The following is a 20,977-nucleotide window of genomic DNA, read 5'->3' on the forward strand; positions in this document are numbered from 1 at the left end:
ATCACCCGACCTCAACTTAATTCAGATGGTTTGGGATGAGTTGGACCGCAGAATGAAAGAAAAGCAGCCAACAAGTGCTCAGCGTGTGTGGGAACTCCTTCAAGACTGTTGAAAAGGCATTCCAGGTGAGGCTGGTTGAGAGAATGCCAAGAGTGTACTAATAGCTATCATCAAGGCAAAGGTTGGCTATTTGAAGAATCTGTTTGTTTAACACTTTTTTTGATTACTATATTATTACATATGTGTTATTTCATAGTTTGATGTCTTCACTATTAATCTACAATGTAGAAAATAGTAAAAACGGGTGATGCAGTGATGCAACCGATCAGGATGCTCCCGATTGTGCAGCTGTAAAACTCTTTGAGGATCATGGAACCCATGCCAAATATTTTCAGTCTCCTGAGGGGGAAAAGGTGTTGTCATGCCCTCTTCATGACTGTCTTGGTGTGTTTGGACCATGATAGTTTGTTGGTGATGTGGACACCAAGGAACTTAAATCTCTCGACCCGCTCCACTACAGCCCTGTCGATGTTCGGCCCTCCTTTTCCTGTAGTCCACGATCACCTAGTTTGCCTTGCTCACTTTGAGTGAGAGGTTGTTGTCCTGGCCCCACACTGCCATGTCTCTGACCTCCTCCCTATAGGCTGTCTCATCGCTGTCTGTGATCAGGCCTACCACTGTTGTGTCGTCAGCAAACGTAATGATGGTGTTGGAGTCGTGCTTGGCCACGCAGTCGTGGGTGAACAGGGAATACAGGAGGGGACTAAGCACGCACCCCTTAGGGGCCCCCGTGTTGAGGATCAGCTTAGCAGATGTGTTGTTGCCTTCCCTCACCACCTGGGGGTGTCCCGTGAGCTTTGAGGACACTATGGTGTTGAACACTGTGCTGTAGTCAATGAACAGCATTCTCACATACAGTATGTGTTCCATTTGTCCAGGTGGGAAAGGACAGTGTGGAGTGCGATTGAGATTGCGTCATCTGTGGATCTGTTGGGGGCAGTATGCGAATTGGATTGAGTCTCCGGTTTCCGGGATGACGGTGTTGATGTGAGCCATGACCCGCCTTTCAATGCACTCCATGGCTACCGGCGTGGTGCTAATAGAGCACATAAGACAGATTTACCACTTCTTAGACTTGCTTTCCTTAAGAGTGACAGATCTAATAACTAATAACATTTCTATCTGAATTTAGTCAGGTCGCCCAAAAAGTGACATATTGCAGCTTTAATTTGCATGTACCCTATAGCCCCAGTGTGTGCAAATGAAGTAAGGAGGTAAGGCAATAAATAGGCCATAGTGGCGAAGTAATTACAATTTAGCAATTTACACTGGAGTGATAGATGTGCAGATGAGGATGTGTAAGTATAAATACTGGTTTGCAAAAAAGCAGAAAAAATACCAATATGGGGATGAGATAGATGGTTGGGATATTTACAGATGGGCTATGTACAGCTGCAGCGATTGGTAAGCTGCTCTGACAGCTGAAGCTTAAAGTTAGTGAGGGAGATATAAGTCTCCAACTTCAGTGACTTTTTCATTTCATTTCGGACTGGAAGGAAAGGCGGCCAAAGTAGGTGATGGCTTTGGGGATGACCAGTGAAATATACCTGCTGGAGCACGTGCTACGGGTGGGTGTTGCTATGGTGACCAGTGAGCTGAGATAAGGCAGAGCTTTACCTAGCAAAGACTTATAGATGACCTGGAGCCAGTGGGTTTGTGGACGAATATGTAGCGAGGACCAGCCAACAAGAGCATACAGGTCGCACTGGTGGGTAGTATTTGGGGCTTTGGTGACAAAACAGATGGCACTGTGATAGACTGAATCCAATTTGCTGAGTAGAGTGTTGGAGGCTATTTTGTAAATTACATTGCCGAGGTCAAGGATCGGTAGGATAGTCAGCTTTATGAGGGTATATTTGGCAGCATGAGTGAAGGAGGCTTAATGTGAGTCTGGAAGGAGAGTTTACAGTCTAACCAGACACCTAGGTGTTTGTAGTTGTCCACATATTCTAAGTCAGAACCGTCCAGAGTAGTGATGCTAGGCGGGCAGGTGAGCGGGTGAGGGCAGTGATTGGTTGAACAGCATGCATTTTATTTTACTAGCATTTAAGAGCAGTTGGAAGCCACAGAAGGAGAGTAGTATGGCATTGAAGCTCATCTGGAGGTTAGTCAACACAGTGTTCAAAGAAGGGCCAGTTGTATACAGAATGGTGTCTGCGTAGAGGTGGATCAAATAATTACACACAGCAATGAGTGGATGGATGAATATGGGTGAATGGATCAGTGGATGGATGGATAAATATACTGTATATGCCTTGACTAATTGCTTGCTTGGTAGATGGATTAATTACCAAGCACCTAACTGCTACTCACTGGCGCTGCCCAAGCACCATCCTCCTCCATGCAGGTATATGACTGCTCTCCTCAGCTCAGTGTCGCCGCCCTGCAGTTTGGGCTGGTACACCACCACCTCCACCCCATCAAACAGCTCCTCTGTGACGTGCACACGTTGGTCTGACACGGGCACCACCCGCTCAGCGAAAGTGATGAACATCATCACCCCCATGTAGTCCTTCAACCCCAGCAGCTCACTGAAGTCTGCCTGTAGAGAGAGATGAAGAGGCATGTTGGAGCAGAGAGGTAGAGAGAGATAAAGAGGCATGTTGGAGCAGAGAGGTAGAGAGAGATGAAGAGGCATGTTGGAGCAGAGAGGTAGAGAGGGATGAAGAGGCATGTTGGAGCAGAGAGGTAGAGAGAGATGAAGAGGCATGTTGGAGCAGAGAGGTAGAGAGAGATGTAGGGACAGAGAGAAAGGAACACAGTTATGAGGGATGTTGTGAGGGTGGACAAAAACAGAGGGAGAGCGAGAAAGAGAGATATGGGTCGATAAAAATAAAGAAAAATGAGTCTGTTTGAAATCTGAGGGAATCAGATGATCATTACGTAACGATACAATCTAAACAGGAGAGGAACAAGCAGGGGATTAAAGGGTCATGTGAGCTTCAGAGAGAATCTACAGTAGAGGGTCCCAACTGTCTACCACAGAGAATCTACAGTAGATGATCCCAGCTGTCCACCAGAGAGAATCTACAGTAGAGGGTCCCAACTGTCTACCAGAGAGAATCTACAGTAGATGGTCCCAGCTGTCCACCAGAGAGAATCTACACTAGAGGGTTCTAGCTGTCCACCAGAGAGAATCTACAGTAGAGAGTTCCAGCTGTCCACCAGAGAGAATCTACACTAGAGGGTTCCAGCTGTCCACCAGAGAGAATCTACACTAGAGGGTTCCAGCTGTCCACCAGAGAGAATCTACACTAGAGGGTTCCAGCTGTCCACCAGAGAGAATCTACACTAGAGGGTTCCAGCTGTCCACCAGAGAGAATCTACACTAGAGGGTTCCAGCTGTCCACCAGAGAGAATCTACACTAGAGGGTTCCAGCTGTCCACCAGAGAGAATCTACAGTAGAGGGTCCCAGATGTCCACCAGAGAGACTCTACAGTAGAGGGTTCTAGCTGTCCACCAGCGAGAATCTACAGTAGATGGTTCCAGCTGTCGACCAGAGGGAATCGACAGTAGAGGGCCTCAGCTGTCCACCAGAGAGAATCTACAGTAGAGGGTTCTAGGTGTCCACCAGAGAGAATCTACAGTAGAGGGTTCTAGATGTCCACCAGAGAGAATCTACAGTAGAGGAACCCAGTTGTCCACCAGAGATAATCTACAGTAGAGGGTTCCAGCTGTCCACCAGAGATAATCTACAGTAGAGGGTTCCAGCTGTCCACCAGAGATACTCTACAGTAGAGGGTTCCACTTGTCCACCAGAGAGAATCTACAGTAGAGGAACCCAGTTGTCCACCAGAGATAATCTACAGTAGAGGGTTCCAGCTGTCCACCAGAGATAATCTACAGTAGAGGGTTCCAGCTGTCCACCAGAGATACTCTACAGTAGAGGGTTCCACTTGTCCACTAGAGAGAATCTACAGTAGAGGGCCACAGTTGTCCACCAGAGATACTCTACAGTAGAGGGTTCCACTTGTCCACTAGAGAGAATCTACAGTAGAGGGCCACAGTTGTCCACCAGAGATAATCTACAGTAGAGGGCCCCAGCTGTCCACCAGAGATAATCTACAGTAGATGGCCCCAGCTGTCCACCAGAGGGCCTCAGCTGTCTACCAGAGGGTCCCAGCTGTCCACCAGAGGGAATCTACAGTAGAGGGCCCCAGCTGTCCACCAGAGGGCCTCCGCTGTCTACCAGAGGGCCCCAGCTGTCCAACAGGGGGCCTCAGCTGTCTACCAGAGGGCCCCAGCTATCCACCAGAGCGCCCCATCTGTCCACCAGAGCGTTCCAGTTGTCCAACAGAGGCCCCAGCTGTCCAACAAAATCCCCAGCTGTCCTCCAGAGGCCCAGTCATCACATGCTGTGGTGGGCCAGTTGCATAAAATGTCTTTAAACTACTGTATTCTCTTAGGTAAGGGATAATTATTACTTAAGGTTAAACCTTACGAGAAACAGTTAAGCTGTGTTATTCAACTGGGCTCAGGGCTGGGCAAGGAGTTGACTGGGGCCAATCAGCTGACTACTGAGATCTCCTCATCCACTCCCTGTGCTCTCCAGAAGTAGAATTATATCGCCCCTAAATCCACTGATCTTAAAGTGTTGTGTTACCTCCTTATGTATAAGGGTTTGGGGAGGGTAAGCTGCTAGCTCCGTGTCCAGCATAACGTTGTAACTTTCTAGCCAGAAGACGTCTCAGAGCTGACCTATTCTGCTGTAAGCTTGCAACTAGAATTATTAATCATTATTATAATTATTTAATGCTCAATATCCCCATTGAACTGGGTCCAGATAAAAATGTTGTCCAGTCTAGAAAAATCAACAAAAATATTATCTCCAAATTATTATACAGTATAAATGGATTATAAAGCAGACAATATTTCACTCTGTCCTGGTTGAGTGAGAGAATGGACCTAAATACATGTTTTATCATGTGTACAATGGGGTAAACTTCCTCAGGTATTCAGTCAGCGATTTGTATTAAATCTTCATTACCCACGGTCATTCCTGTCTCGCAAAAGGTCAAGCTTTTCTGAAACCTTTTGGCCGGTGAATATGGCACCCATATAAATATCAACAGAGAACGTTGATTGGGTTGATTTGGGAAGAAACGTTGACAATTTGTGCTTTTTGAGGTCGGGCCCGTTTCAGTTCCATTATTAAATTAAATTATTATTATGTTGAATGCTGTAACAGCACAGAATAAACCAATTAATACAAGTCCCATGATGGTAGTGTCACGTTCTGACCTTAGTTCTTTTGTTATGTCTTTGTTTTAGTATGGTCAGACAGGGCGTGAGTTGGGTGGGTTGTCTACGTTCCTTTTTCTATGTGGTGTTTTCGTGTTTGGCCTGGTATGGTTCTCAATCAGAGGCAGGTGTCGTTAGTTGTCTCTGATTGAGAATCATACTTAGGTAGCCTTTTCCCACCTGTGTAGTGTGGGTGATTATTTTCTGTTCAGTGGTTTTTTCTGCAACATACAGGACTGTTCATTTGTGATTTTATTTGTTTTTGTTCAGTGTTCATTACATTATTAAATGCTGCGCATTGGTCCTCACCTTTTTATTTATTTTACTAGGCAAGTCAGTTAAGAACAAATTATTATTTTCAATGACGGCCTAGTGGGTTAACTGCCTGTTCAGGGGCAGAACGACAGATTTGTACCTTGTCAGCTCGGGGATTTGAACTTGCAACCTTCCGGTTACTAGTCCACCGCTCTGACCACCTGCCGCACCTTCTTCCACCACAGACGAGCGTTACAGGTAGTGAATGACCATTACTGCTGATCACTTATCATTAACCATCATTACTTTACCTTAATTAAATATTTCAGTTAAATTAAATTAGTTTTATTTGATGACTTTATTATTTCATTCCAAGTCATCATCTGATCTCTATAAAGCTGCTGCCTTTGACGTCTGACAAAACCACTATTTTCGTTGTTCTTCAATGTAAATAAGGCATTTATGACTGCTGAATATCACCGATCAGTCACTTAGATCATGTATTGTCAGGTAAAGATACTTCGCGAAGCAATTCCTCTCTTTCCCTCTTGATCATGAGTTCTTATCTCCCTCGCTGGTCTACCCCATACAGACCGGACAAGTAGGCGCGTAATGGATTATGGTCATTGTAGTTAATTACCACATTTTCTGAGCTAAACTATGTAGAACATTGGCCTGTTGGAAACTACAACTCCCAACTACATTGCACAGTTCGGCCTTGATCCGATTTATCTCTAGAGAAACAGCGTACAGAGATCAAAGAAAAAAACAGAATGAAATGGAATTCAAATAACTTAACCGACATGGTCAATTAGTTGTTTAAAAAAACGAAAAATAACAGAAATGTTGGTTAATCGCTCAGCACTTGGAAAGGTAGCGCAAGAACTAACTTTTTTTTAAAAAGTCATTTGAAATCATCAACCCAAACCACGTGGCACAGACCCTTTCTCCTGTTAAAATCTCAGTGTTGAGGTAAAAAGTATTATGAGTGTCATATCTGAGTGTTGAGTCTAGTGGGGTTCACACCAGTGTCATATCTGAGTGTTGAGTCTAGTCATATCTGAGTGTTGAGTCTAGTGGGGTTCACACCAGTGTCATATCTGAGTGTTGAGTCTAGTTGGATTAACACCAGTGTCATATCTGAGTGTTGAGTCTAGTTGGATTAACACCAATTGGATAGTAATTTACACCAACTGTGGTGAATAAATGAAGTGTTATTTGAATCACAGTGGAATCACCACTGACTGGTGTTGTTGTTACTCGACTATGTTGAATTAATTTCCCGTTAACTCAAGAGTGAAAAAGACATCGGAGAGGCCTCACTATCGTATTTCTCAGCATCTTTTGTTGCAGGTTGCTTTTTACAACAGTTGGTTTTAATATAAAGGTTTCTGCATTCACATTGATTCATTGATATTATACTACACAATGATAAATAGTATACATTTTTCTAAACTGATCTTATCTGTAAGTGGTTGGACTTTTTCCACACGTTAATGAAATGATTGTTCCAGTTTAGAAGGGTAAGAAGTTTATTTATTAACATTCCCTACCTTGGCAGTCACTCTAACTGCAGTTGGGGTTGATGAAAAGTTGAAATTGTTGGCTATGCTATCTCTGGCTGGATTCCAATAAGAATTATATAACACTTTGCAAGCCAGCATATTGTGACTTGCAGATTTCAGTGTTGGGGAATTAACACCTGTGGTGTTACAGTAATTTGTTTTTCGGGGGTATTGTTTAACACCGTAGCGTGTAAAGCCTTATTAGCATATGTATTTAAAAGGGTGCCAGTACCACCATTTTCCGAGGTGCCAGTACCACCATTTTCCAGAACCACCCATGGCTGTGTTTGATAGTGACAGAGACATAATTGTTCCATTCAATGGCTTTCAGTCCTGTAGCCTTCACTAAGTGACTGCCTGCCTAAGTGAACGTTTTATCATAAAAATGTTTTTATTTTTTTAAATACATAGCTTTTTTTGTTGACAACCCCGTACTTCAACATCCTAGTTTTAGCCTAACACAGTGGTATGAGGAAGTGGAATTGCATCAACTCTAAAGGGTTCATTTAAGTTGGAATTTACGGCGTTAGGGACCCAACACTCTTGGGGGTTAGTTTATCAACACACTATCAACACTATTTCAACACGATTTGAGATGGTCACGTCAGAAAGTGTTAAATGTATCACTGTATATCGTGTCTACGTAACTAAAACATCTCTGGTGTCATGCTGGTGGATAAACAGTCGTCTAATTTGGTGGTCTTCCGTTCATAAATACAGCATCGATTTTCTTAATAGGGTCTATAATTAGAACAGATCAGCAGGATTACAATACCTGGATTACCGTTTGACATAATCTGCTGTAACTGTCATTCAGCATGTCTGCATGTACACATCAACCTCAACGGAATCAATATTAAAATAACACAATATTTGGAATGCACAGCATCTTTACATTGCCTATAACTAAATATGTTTTTAGGTACGGTAAAACAAAGATATAGACATTTATTTTAATGTAATATATAATAGTAAGCTATGCATACAAAACAAGAGAATGTCCTCCTTACCATCTTTATGGTAGGATAATAAAATCAAACTGTATTTGTCACATGCGCAAAAATACAACAAGCGTAGACCTTACCGTGAAATGCTGAATACAACAAGCGTAGACCTTACCGTGAAATGCTTTACTTACAAGAGTTAAGAAAATATTTACCAAACTAAAGTAAAATAATAACAATAACATAACAATAACAAGGCTATATAGAGGGGATACCGGTACCAAGTCAGTGTGCGGGGGTACAGGTTAGAGGTCATTTGTACATGTAGGTAGGGCCTTAGTGACTATTCATAGATAATAATCAGTGAGTAGCAGCAGTGTAGAAAACAAATGGAGTGGGGATGAATAGGGAGAGGACCAGAGAATGTTACCTTGACTCTCTTTATGTAGGGAGAGGACCAGAGAATGTTACCTTGACTCTCTTTATGTAGGGAGAGGAAAAGAGAATGTTACCTTGACTCTCTTTATGTAGGGAGAGGAGGAACAGAGAATGTTACCTTGACTCTCTTTATGTAGGGAGAGGAACAGAGAATGTTACCTTGACTCTCTTTATGTAGGGAGAGGAGGACCAGAGAATGTTACCTTGACTCTCTTTATGTAGGGAGAGGAACAGAGAATGTTACCTTGACTCTCTTTATGTAGGGAGAGGAAGAGAGAATGTTACCTTGACTCTCTTTATGTAGGGAGAGGAGGACCAGAGAATGTTACCTTGACTCTCTTTATGTAGGGAGAGGAGGACCAGAGAATGTTACCTTGACTCTCTTTATGTAGGGAGAGGAGGAACAGAGAATGTTACCTTGACTCTCTTTATGTAGGGAGAGGAAGAGAGAATGTTACCTTGACTCTCTTTATGTAGGGAGAGGAAGAGAGAATGTTACCTTGACTCTCTTTATGTAGGGAGAGGAGGACCAGAGAATGTTACCTTGACTCTCTTTATGTAGGGAGAGGAGGAACAGAGAATGTTACCTTGACTCTCTTTATGTAGGGAGAAGAGGAACAGAGAATGTTACCTTGACTCTCTTTATGTAGGGAGAAGAGGAACAGAGAATGTTACCTTGACTCTCTTTATGTAGGGAGAGGAACAGAGAATGTTACCTTGACTCTCTTTATGTAGGGAGAGGAACAGAGAATGTTACCTTGACTCTCTTTATGTAGGGAGAGGAGGAACAGAGAATGTTACATTGACTCTCTTTATGTAGGGAGAGGAGGAACAGAGAATGTTACCTTGACTCTCTTTATGTAGGGAGAAGAGGAACAGAGAATGTTACCTTGACTCTCTTTATGTAGGGAGAGTAGGAACAGAGAATGTTACCTTGACTCTCTTTATGTAGGGAGAGGAACAGAGAATGTTACCTTGACTCTCTTTATGTAGGGAGAGGAAGAGAGAATGTTACCTTGACTCTCTTTATGTAGGGAGAGGAAGAGAGAATGTTACCTTGACTCTCTTTATGTAGGGAGAGGAGGACCAGAGAATGTTACCTTGACTCTCTTTATGTAGGGAGAGGAGGACCAGAGAATGTTACCTTGACTCTCTTTATGTAGGAAGAGGAGGAACAGAGAATGTTACCTTGACTCTCTTTATGTAGGGAGAGGAAGAGAGAATGTTACCTTGACTCTCTTTATGTAGGGAGAGGAAGAGAGAATGTTACCTTGACTCTCTTTATGTAGGGAGAGGAACAGAGAATGTTACCTTGACTCTCTTTATGTAGGGAGAGGAGGAACAGAGAATGTTACCTTGACTCTCTTTATGTAGGGAGAGGAGGACCAGAGAATGTTACCTTGACTCTCTTTATGTAGGGAGAGGAGGAACAGAGAATGTTACCTTGACTCTCTTTATGTAGGGAGAAGAGGAACAGAGAATGTTACCTTGACTCTCTTTATGTAGGGAGAGGAACAGAGAATGTTACCTTGACTCTCTTTATGTAGGGAGAGGAACAGAGAATGTTACCTTGACTCTCTTTATGTAGGGAGAGGAGGAACAGAGAATGTTACATTGACTCTCTTTATGTAGGGAGAGGAGGAACAGAGAATGTTACCTTGACTCTCTTTATGTAGGGAGAGGAGGAACAGAGAATGTTACCTTGACTCTCTTTATGTAGGGAGAGGAGGAACAGAGAATGTTACCTTGACTCTCTTTATGTAGGGAGAGTAGAAACAGAGAATGTTACCTTGACTCTCTTTATGTAGGGAGAGGAACAGAGAATGTTACCTTGACTCTCTTTATGCAGGGAGAGGAGGAACAGAGAATGTTACCTTGACTCTCTTTATGTAGGGAGAGGAGGACCAGAGAATGTTACCTTGACTCTCTTTATGTAGGGAGAGGAACAGAGAATGTTACCTTGACTCTCTTTATGTAGGGAGAGGAGGACCAGAGAATGTTACCTTGACTCTCTTTATGTAGGGAGAGGAGGAACAGAGAATGTTACCTTGACTCTCTTTATGTAGGGAGAAGAGGAACAGAGAATGTTACCTTGACTCTCTTTATGTAGGGAGAGGAACAGAGAATGTTACCTTGACTCTCTTTATGTAGGGAGAGGAACAGAGAATGTTACCTTGACTCTCTTTATGTAGGGAGAGGAGGAACAGAGAATGTTACATTGACTCTCTTGATGTAGGGAGAGGAGGAACAGAGAATGTTACCTTGACTCTCTTTATGTAGGGAGAGGAGGAACAGAGAATGTTACATTGACTCTCTTTATGTAGGGAGAGGAGGAACAGAGAATGTTACCTTGACTCTCTTTATGTAGGGAGAGGAGGAACAGAGAATGTTACCTTGACTCTCTTTATGTAGGGAGAGTAGGAACAGAGAATGTTACCTTGACTCTCTTTATGTAGGGAGAGGAACAGAGAATGTTACCTTGACTCTCTTTATGTAGGGAGAGGAACAGAGAATGTTACCTTGACTCTCTTTATGTAGGGAGAGGAAGAGAGAATGTTACCTTGACTCTCTTTATGTAGGGAGAGGAGGACCAGAGAATGTTACCTTGACTCTCTTTATGTAGGGAGAGGAGGACCAGAGAATGTTACCTTGACTCTCTTTATGTAGGGAGAGGAGGAACAGAGAATGTTACCTTGACTCTCTTTATGTAGGGAGAGGAAGAGAGAATGTTACCTTGACTCTCTTTATGTAGGGAGAGGAAGAGAGAATGTTACCTTGACTCTCTTTATGTAGGGAGAGGAACAGAGAATGTTACCTTGACTCTCTTTATGTAGGGAGAGGAGGAACAGAGAATGTTACATTGACTCTCTTGATGTAGGGAGAGGAGGAACAGAGAATGTTACCTTGACTCTCTTTATGTAGGGAGAGGAGGAACAGAGAATGTTACATTGACTCTCTTTATGTAGGGAGAGGAGGACCAGAGAATGTTACCTTGACTCTCTTTATGTAGGGAGAGGAGGAACAGAGAATGTTACCTTGACTCTCTTTATGTAGGGAGAAGAGGAACAGAGAATGTTACCTTGACTCTCTTTATGTAGGGAGAGGAACAGAGAATGTTACCTTGACTCTCTTTATGTAGGGAGAGGAACAGAGAATGTTACCTTGACTCTCTTTATGTAGGGAGAGGAGGAACAGAGAATGTTACATTGACTCTCTTTATGTAGGGAGAGGAGGAACAGAGAATGTTACCTTGACTCTCTTTATGTAGGGAGAGGAGGAACAGAGAATGTTACCTTGACTCTCTTTATGTAGGGAGAAGAGGAACAGAGAATGTTACATTGACTCTCTTGATGTAGGGAGAGGAGGAACAGAGAATGTTACCTTGACTCTCTTTATGTAGGGAGAGGAGGAACAGAGAATGTTACATTGACTCTCTTTATGTAGGGAGAGGAGGAACAGAGAATGTTACCTTGACTCTCTTTATGTAGGGAGAGGAGGAACAGAGAATGTTACCTTGACTCTCTTTATGTAGGGAGAGTAGGAACAGAGAATGTTACCTTGACTCTCTTTATGTAGGGAGAGGAACAGAGAATGTTACCTTGACTCTCTTTATGTAGGGAGAGGAACAGAGAATGTTACCTTGACTCTCTTTATGTAGGGAGAGGAAGAGAGAATGTTACCTTGACTCTCTTTATGTAGGGAGAGGAGGACCAGAGAATGTTACCTTGACTCTCTTTATGTAGGGAGAGGAGGACCAGAGAATGTTACCTTGACTCTCTTTATGTAGGGAGAGGAGGAACAGAGAATGTTACCTTGACTCTCTTTATGTAGGGAGAGGAAGAGAGAATGTTACCTTGACTCTCTTTATGTAGGGAGAGGAAGAGAGAATGTTACCTTGACTCTCTTTATGTAGGGAGAGGAACAGAGAATGTTACCTTGACTCTCTTTATGTAGGGAGAGGAGGAACAGAGAATGTTACATTGACTCTCTTGATGTAGGGAGAGGAGGAACAGAGAATGTTACCTTGACTCTGTTTATGTAGGGAGAGGAGGAACAGAGAATGTTACATTGACTCTCTTTATGTAGGGAGAGGAGGACCAGAGAATGTTACCTTGACTCTCTTTATGTAGGGAGAGGAGGAACAGAGAATGTTACCTTGACTCTCTTTATGTAGGGAGAGGAGGACCAGAGAATGTTACCTTGACTCTCTTTATGTAGGGAGAGGAGGAACAGAGAATGTTACCTTGACTCTCTTTATGTAGGGAGAAGAGGAACAGAGAATGTTACCTTGACTCTCTTTATGTAGGGAGAGGAACAGAGAATGTTACCTTGACTCTCTTTATGTAGGGAGAGGAACAGAGAATGTTACCTTGACTCTCTTTATGTAGGGAGAGGAGGAACAGAGAATGTTACATTGACTCTCTTTATGTAGGGAGAGGAGGAACAGAGAATGTTACCTTGACTCTCTTTATGTAGGGAGAGGAGGAACAGAGAATGTTACCTTGACTCTCTTTATGTAGGGAGAGTAGGAACAGAGAATGTTACCTTGACTCTCTTTATGTAGGGAGAGGAACAGAGAATGTTACCTTGACTCTCTTTATGTAGGGAGAGGAACAGAGAATGTTACCTTGACTCTCTTTATGTAGGGAGAGGAAGAGAGAATGTTACCTTGACTCTCTTTATGTAGGGAGAGGAGGACCAGAGAATGTTACCTTGACTCTCTTTATGTAGGGAGAGGAGGAACAGAGAATGTTACCTTGACTCTCTTTATGTAGGGAGAGGAGGAACAGAGAATGTTACCTTGACTCTCTTTATGTAGGAGAGGAAGAGAGAATGTTACCTTGACTCTCTTTATGTAGGGGAGAGGAAGAGAGAATGTTACATTGACTCTCTTTATGTAGGGAGAGGAACAGAGAATGTTACCTTGACTCTCTTTATGTAGGGAGAGGAGGAACAGAGAATGTTACCTTGACTCTCTTTATGTAGGGAGAGGAGGACCAGAGAATGTTACCTTGACTCTCTTTATGTAGGGAGAGGAGGAACAGAGAATGTTACCTTGACTCTCTTTATGTAGGGAGAAGAGGAACAGAGAATGTTACCTTGACTCTCTTTATGTAGGGAGAGGAACAGAGAATGTTACCTTGACTCTCTTTATGTAGGGAGAGGAACAGAGAATGTTACCTTGACTCTCTTTATGTAGGGAGAGGAGGAACAGAGAATGTTACATTGACTCTCTTTATGTAGGGAGAGGAGGAACAGAGAATGTTACCTTGACTCTCTTTATGTAGGGAGAGGAGGAACAGAGAATGTTACCTTGACTCTCTTTATGTAGGGAGAGGAGGAACAGAGAATGTTACCTTGACTCTCTTTATGTAGGGAGAGTAGAAACAGAGAATGTTACCTTGACTCTCTTTATGTAGGGAGAGGAACAGAGAATGTTACCTTGACTCTCTTTATGCAGGGAGAGGAGGAACAGAGAATGTTACCTTGACTCTCTTTATGTAGGGAGAGGAGGACCAGAGAATGTTACCTTGACTCTCTTTATGTAGGGAGAGGAACAGAGAATGTTACCTTGACTCTCTTTATGTAGGGAGAGGAGGACCAGAGAATGTTACCTTGACTCTCTTTATGTAGGGAGAGGAGGAACAGAGAATGTTACCTTGACTCTCTTTATGTAGGGAGAAGAGGAACAGAGAATGTTACCTTGACTCTCTTTATGTAGGGAGAGGAACAGAGAATGTTACCTTGACTCTCTTTATGTAGGGAGAGGAACAGAGAATGTTACCTTGACTCTCTTTATGTAGGGAGAGGAGGAACAGAGAATGTTACATTGACTCTCTTGATGTAGGGAGAGGAGGAACAGAGAATGTTACCTTGACTCTCTTTATGTAGGGAGAGGAGGAACAGAGAATGTTACATTGACTCTCTTTATGTAGGGAGAGGAGGAACAGAGAATGTTACCTTGACTCTCTTTATGTAGGGAGAGGAGGAACAGAGAATGTTACCTTGACTCTCTTTATGTAGGGAGAGTAGGAACAGAGAATGTTACCTTGACTCTCTTTATGTAGGGAGAGGAACAGAGAATGTTACCTTGACTCTCTTTATGTAGGGAGAGGAACAGAGAATGTTACCTTGACTCTCTTTATGTAGGGAGAGGAAGAGAGAATGTTACCTTGACTCTCTTTATGTAGGGAGAGGAGGACCAGAGAATGTTACCTTGACTCTCTTTATGTAGGGAGAGGAGGACCAGAGAATGTTACCTTGACTCTCTTTATGTAGGGAGAGGAGGAACAGAGAATGTTACCTTGACTCTCTTTATGTAGGGAGAGGAAGAGAGAATGTTACCTTGACTCTCTTTATGTAGGGAGAGGAAGAGAGAATGTTACCTTGACTCTCTTTATGTAGGGAGAGGAACAGAGAATGTTACCTTGACTCTCTTTATGTAGGGAGAGGAGGAACAGAGAATGTTACATTGACTCTCTTGATGTAGGGAGAGGAGGAACAGAGAATGTTACCTTGACTCTCTTTATGTAGGGAGAGGAGGAACAGAGAATGTTACATTGACTCTCTTTATGTAGGGAGAGGAGGACCAGAGAATGTTACCTTGACTCTCTTTATGTAGGGAGAGGAGGAACAGAGAATGTTACCTTGACTCTCTTTATGTAGGGAGAAGAGGAACAGAGAATGTTACCTTGACTCTCTTTATGTAGGGAGAGGAACAGAGAATGTTACCTTGACTCTCTTTATGTAGGGAGAGGAACAGAGAATGTTACCTTGACTCTCTTTATGTAGGGAGAGGAGGAACAGAGAATGTTACATTGACTCTCTTTATGTAGGGAGAGGAGGAACAGAGAATGTTACCTTGACTCTCTTTATGTAGGGAGAGGAGGAACAGAGAATGTTACCTTGACTCTCTTTATGTAGGGAGAAGAGGAACAGAGAATGTTACATTGACTCTCTTGATGTAGGGAGAGGAGGAACAGAGAATGTTACCTTGACTCTCTTTATGTAGGGAGAGGAGGAACAGAGAATGTTACATTGACTCTCTTTATGTAGGGAGAGGAGGAACAGAGAATGTTACCTTGACTCTCTTTATGTAGGGAGAGGAGGAACAGAGAATGTTACCTTGACTCTCTTTATGTAGGGAGAGTAGGAACAGAGAATGTTACCTTGACTCTCTTTATGTAGGGAGAGGAACAGAGAATGTTACCTTGACTCTCTTTATGTAGGGAGAGGAACAGAGAATGTTACCTTGACTCTCTTTATGTAGGGAGAGGAAGAGAGAATGTTACCTTGACTCTCTTTATGTAGGGAGAGGAGGACCAGAGAATGTTACCTTGACTCTCTTTATGTAGGGAGAGGAGGACCAGAGAATGTTACCTTGACTCTCTTTATGTAGGGAGAGGAGGAACAGAGAATGTTACCTTGACTCTCTTTATGTAGGGAGAGGAAGAGAGAATGTTACCTTGACTCTCTTTATGTAGGGAGAGGAAGAGAGAATGTTACCTTGACTCTCTTTATGTAGGGAGAGGAACAGAGAATGTTACCTTGACTCTCTTTATGTAGGGAGAGGAGGAACAGAGAATGTTACATTGACTCTCTTGATGTAGGGAGAGGAGGAACAGAGAATGTTACCTTGACTCTCTTTATGTAGGGAGAGGAGGAACAGAGAATGTTACATTGACTCTCTTTATGTAGGAGAGGACGACCAGAGAATGTTACCTTGACTCTCTTTATGTAGGGAGAGGAGGAACAGAGAATGTTACCTTGACTCTCTTTATGTAGGGAGAAGAGGAACAGAGAATGTTACCTTGACTCTCTTTATGTAGGGAGAGGAACAGAGAATGTTACCTTGACTCTCTTTATGTAGGGAGAGGAACAGAGAATGTTACCTTGACTCTCTTTATGTAGGGAGAGGAGGAACAGAGAATGTTACATTGACTCTCTTTATGTAGGGAGAGGAGGAACAGAGAATGTTACCTTGACTCTCTTTATGTAGGGAGAGGAGGAACAGAGAATGTTACCTTGACTCTCTTTATGTAGGGAGAGGAGGAACAGAGAATGTTACCTTGACTCTCTTTATGTAGGGAGAGTAGGAACAGAGAATGTTACCTTGACTCTCTTTATGTAGGGAGAGGAACAGAGAATGTTACCTTGACTCTCTTTATGCAGGGAGAGGAGGAACAGAGAATGTTACCTTGACTCTCTTTATGTAGGGAGAGGAGGACCAGAGAATGTTACCTTGACTCTCTTTATGTAGGGAGAGGAACAGAGAATGTTACCTTGACTCTCTTTATGTAGGGAGAGGAACAGAGAATGTTACCTTGACTCTCTTTATGTAGGGAGAGGAGGAACAGAGAATGTTACCTTGACTCTCTTTATGTAGGGAGAGGAGGACCAGAGAATGTTACCTTGACTCTCTTTATGTAGGGAGAGGAGGAACAGAGAATGTTACCTTGACTCTCTTTATGTAGGGAGAGGAGGAACAGAGAATGTTACCTTGACTCCTTCATACCCAGGATTGTACCATCCCGTCTCCCGCCCTACCCGCCTCCTCCCCATCCGTCCCCCACTCCCTTCCTCCCTTCCAGGATTGTACCATCCCGTCTGCCGCCCTACCCGCCTCCTCCCCACCCGTCCCCCACTCCCTTCCTCCCTTCCAGGATTGTACCATCCCGTCTCCCGCCCTACCTGCCTCCTCCCCATCCGTCCCCCACTCCCTTCCTCCCTTCCAGGATTGTACCACCCCGTCTCCCTCCCCACCTGCCTCCACTCTGGACCTTGGGGGGATGGTAGAGGGGACATTGCCGGCGGCTCCCCACTAATATGGTCACCATCACAAGTGGCAAGGGAGGCAGTACAATATTGGTTGCTTATGATGTTATTATAGTTCAAGTTTCACCTTCATAAATAATTGTCTAAGAGGTTTGGAGGGTGGGTTCTTCATATTTTAAGCAGCCAAGTTAACTATAATGTATAGCCAAGTTTAGAAGATAAATCCTTTAGAATATAATGTAAATATCTATACGATTCCCATTGACAACGTTAATAGAAATCCTATAGGAGAAAAAAACGATTGACATCTGATAGGAACCTATAGGATTACGAAACAAAAATCCAATTTGATTACAAATAGAATCCAGATTTTGGAACCAGTCCCATTGGACTCTATGAGATTCTATCCTTTATGGTTGTGTCTTATAGGATCCTTTATGATTCCAATACCAATAGAGAAATGGCCAGGGGTTGACTGGGGCCAATCAGCTGACTACTGAGATCTCCTCATCCACTCCCTGTGCTCTCCAGAAGTAGAATTATATCGCCCCTAAATCCACTGATCTTAAAGTGTTGTGTTACCTCCTTATGTATAAGGGTTTGGGGAGGGTAAGCTGCTAGCTCCGTGTCCAGCATAACGTTGTAACTTTCTAGCCAGAAGACATCTCAGAGCTGACCTATTCTGCTCTGAGCTTGTATAGGAGGTGAAAGGGTCTTGCGTGTCTATCCATCTAACCAGGTCCCAGTAAACCTGGGTAGATGATTTAAATTGACGTTGGCCTGTTCTCAGTTTTTACACTACTTTTCCTCATAAATCCATTCAATAAATGTTCCCTGTTGGCAGTGGCGGTTCTAGCTTGTATGGCTCCCTGGGCAAACCCCCACCTTCAGCGCCCCCTCCACCAAAAACAAAAACACCATTCTGCACTAACTGTCATTTTTAATCAGACATTTGGAACAACAGAAATAAATGATCATATCATTTTAAACTATATAAACATAAATATCAAAAAGAAGTAAAAAAGACAAATAGAAACTAATTCGTGTTGATTTGGTATTCCAGCATCAATACATTACCCATCCCCCAATACTGTCAACCAAGAGTCAAGACTAAACCAATTCACCTTGGTGGTGGGCAGACTGGTTTTATATTATTCTTAATGATTTAGCACAAACCAGAAAAAAATGCAACAATATATCTGTGAAACTATATATTCACAGTATTATGAATGAATTGTGGTTCATTTGGTAGCATTTTGTAGTGTGACTGATTTGACTAATTGCATTTGTACTGTATAAAGTTAGAGGTGCGCTATTTGATAGATTCCCCCACTCCCCCTACCTCGGGATTCCAGTGGGGAGACCCAAGGTCAACCTACCCCCGCGCCCATCCCCATCTCATACTTCTGAGTTCCGGGAGACCTTCCCAGGCAGTAGCCTGCCTAGCTCACAAACTGGAATCAGGACGCCCACTCCGACAAGGTTAATTGACCCACAATCCCACACGGTGACATGATATCATTGACCTGACGTGCAAATAAGTGATAGAGAACCGATCACATAAATATCACCATTCCGATTTTTTTTTTGTGCGGGCGCCCCATGCTGTCCCCGGCAAGATGCCGCCCTGGGTGCCCCATGCTGTCCCCGGCAAGATGCCGCCCTGGGTGCCCCATGCTGTCCCCGGCAAGATGCCGCCCTGGGTGCCCCATGCTGTCCCCGGCAAGATGCCGCCGTGGGTGGCTGCCCATGTCGCCTATACCTAAATCCGTCACTGCCTGTTGGTACTGTATTTATATGCGTGCCATGCACCGGACAAATATGCGCCAGAAAAGGCATGGTCCTTGCTCTTGGACAGAGCCAAGGCATGACCGTGGATAATTAAGTTGTCAAAAGTTAATAACAATAGGTGACTGAATACCAGGTGAAGTTCACCCCTTGACCCCCATGATCAAAATACATTTGTTTCACTTCTCTCACTTAACTCGGACTGAGTGAAATATTGTCTGCTTTATAAGCAGTTACAATGGGGACATTGAGCAATTATAATGAACAATAATAATGAATAATTCTACTTAGAAGGAATTTAGCCTGGTTTAACACATTTTTTTATATTTTATCATCTGAAATAATAAATACGATGTTGAATTATATCATATCTAAATCGATAAACACCTCTGGTGTCATGAATGCTGGGGTTTAAACAGTCTGGTGTTCTTCCGTTCATAAATACACCATCGCTTTTCTTAATAGGGTCTATAATTAGAACAGGTGAGCAAGACTACAATACCTGGATTACCGTTTGACATAATCTGCTGTAACTGTCATTCAGCATGTCTGCATGTACACATCAATCTCAGCGGAATCCATTTCTAGGCTATAGCCTACTAGGCTATTTACCAAGTATATTTACCGTGCCAAAGGACTGGCCAATAACCACGTCATTCTAGTCAAAAAATAACATCTTAAAACCATACATGTAATTATGCCAATAAATATATATTTAGGCATGACTCCCACGCACACCCGAGATGCGCAGTTTAATAGTAACTTCACAACAATATTTAAAACACATCAACAGGATAAGTCTGCATCAAATATTTTCTGAATCAAAAACTAATATTCTAGCCCATTGTAAAATCCATTCTTGCATTATTCTTACCAGGTGGCTGAGACTTCTGAAGAAGCAGTCGGTCAACATGAGTTTCCATCTCTCCTCTATCTTGTCTGGAATGGGCTGGTAAACATAATAAGAGGTGAACGCTCCTAAAGACAGGAGTAAAAATATGCCTTTCAGCTGCATTTTACGAGGAGTCCGCAACTATTGATGGCAAAACTATACTATGTCAGTTGTGTTTATGATCAAGTCACTTAAGTCTGAGCAAAGCGTAATCTTGTATTAATTCTGGAACTGAGACAGCCAGATATGAAAGCACGTGCAAGAGTTATCTGATCATTAAAAGCGAGCATGATCATAGCTTTTCACCGTGACTATCACTGCCTGCGCGCAGCAGGCGGTTGTGTCGTATGATTCCCTGTCCTTCACACCCATGGAAATAGAACAATGTGTTAACGCGCGCCGGTAGGTTGAAACGATAGAACTGAAGGGTTATAGCACCCCCCTCCCTCACTCCACTTGGTCCCCAGCCGGGTGAGAAACATGAGCCAGAAAACTTGCTGCGACGGCGCAACTTTCACCACTGCGGCGCCCTCTATATTTGTTCGCAGGTTGCAGGTTATTATATCGGCGTAGATTGCAAAGTGTTAAGGATTCCGACTGGTGGACAATAATTTCACAATTATTCATATTCTTCAACCCGAAGCACAAGATGTGGTGTCAGCACTCTCCACCCAGGCGAGATGGACGCAGCCAACAATTTATGTACGCTAGGTGAGTTGCACGGGACGCTGTTTTGAAGCCGCCGCGCCTCCATCTTGGCCCTCCCCCACATCATAAAACATATTTTGGAAGCTATGGAAATGCATTTATTAATGTCTACATTTGTTTTTTTCCATGTTTATTCTATTACTGACAACTTAATATAATTTTAAAGTATGCATTATGTGAGCTAAACAAAGAAAAAAAGATGTGTATATAATTATAAATATTTTCCTTAAACGCCCACACAAGTAGAAATCCTATTTTTTGAGCTGAAAGACGAGGGCCAGAACCAGGACGTTTTACAACAATGTATTGC

General features: G+C 43.0%; 1 protein-coding gene across 1 annotated transcript in view; it reads right to left on the bottom strand.

The window, feature by feature from the left end:
• Nucleotides 1-20,385, bottom strand: part of LOC118377134 (arylacetamide deacetylase-like) — a 33,792-nt gene extending 13,407 nt beyond the window's left edge. Inside the window, exons 1-2 of the mRNA XM_052468605.1 lie at nt 19,942-20,385; nt 2,374-2,602 (exon numbers count right to left, since the gene is read on the bottom strand). Of these exons, the coding sequence (XP_052324565.1) occupies nt 2,374-2,602; nt 19,942-20,082 (370 nt within the window). The 5' untranslated portion in view covers nt 20,083-20,385. The remainder of the gene's footprint in view (nt 1-2,373; nt 2,603-19,941) is intronic.
• Nucleotides 20,386-20,977: the final 592 nt, after the last annotated feature.

The sequence above is a fragment of the Oncorhynchus keta genome, chromosome 18 (genome assembly GCF_023373465.1).
Source record: "Oncorhynchus keta strain PuntledgeMale-10-30-2019 chromosome 18, Oket_V2, whole genome shotgun sequence".
NCBI lineage: Eukaryota > Metazoa > Chordata > Actinopteri > Salmoniformes > Salmonidae > Oncorhynchus > Oncorhynchus keta.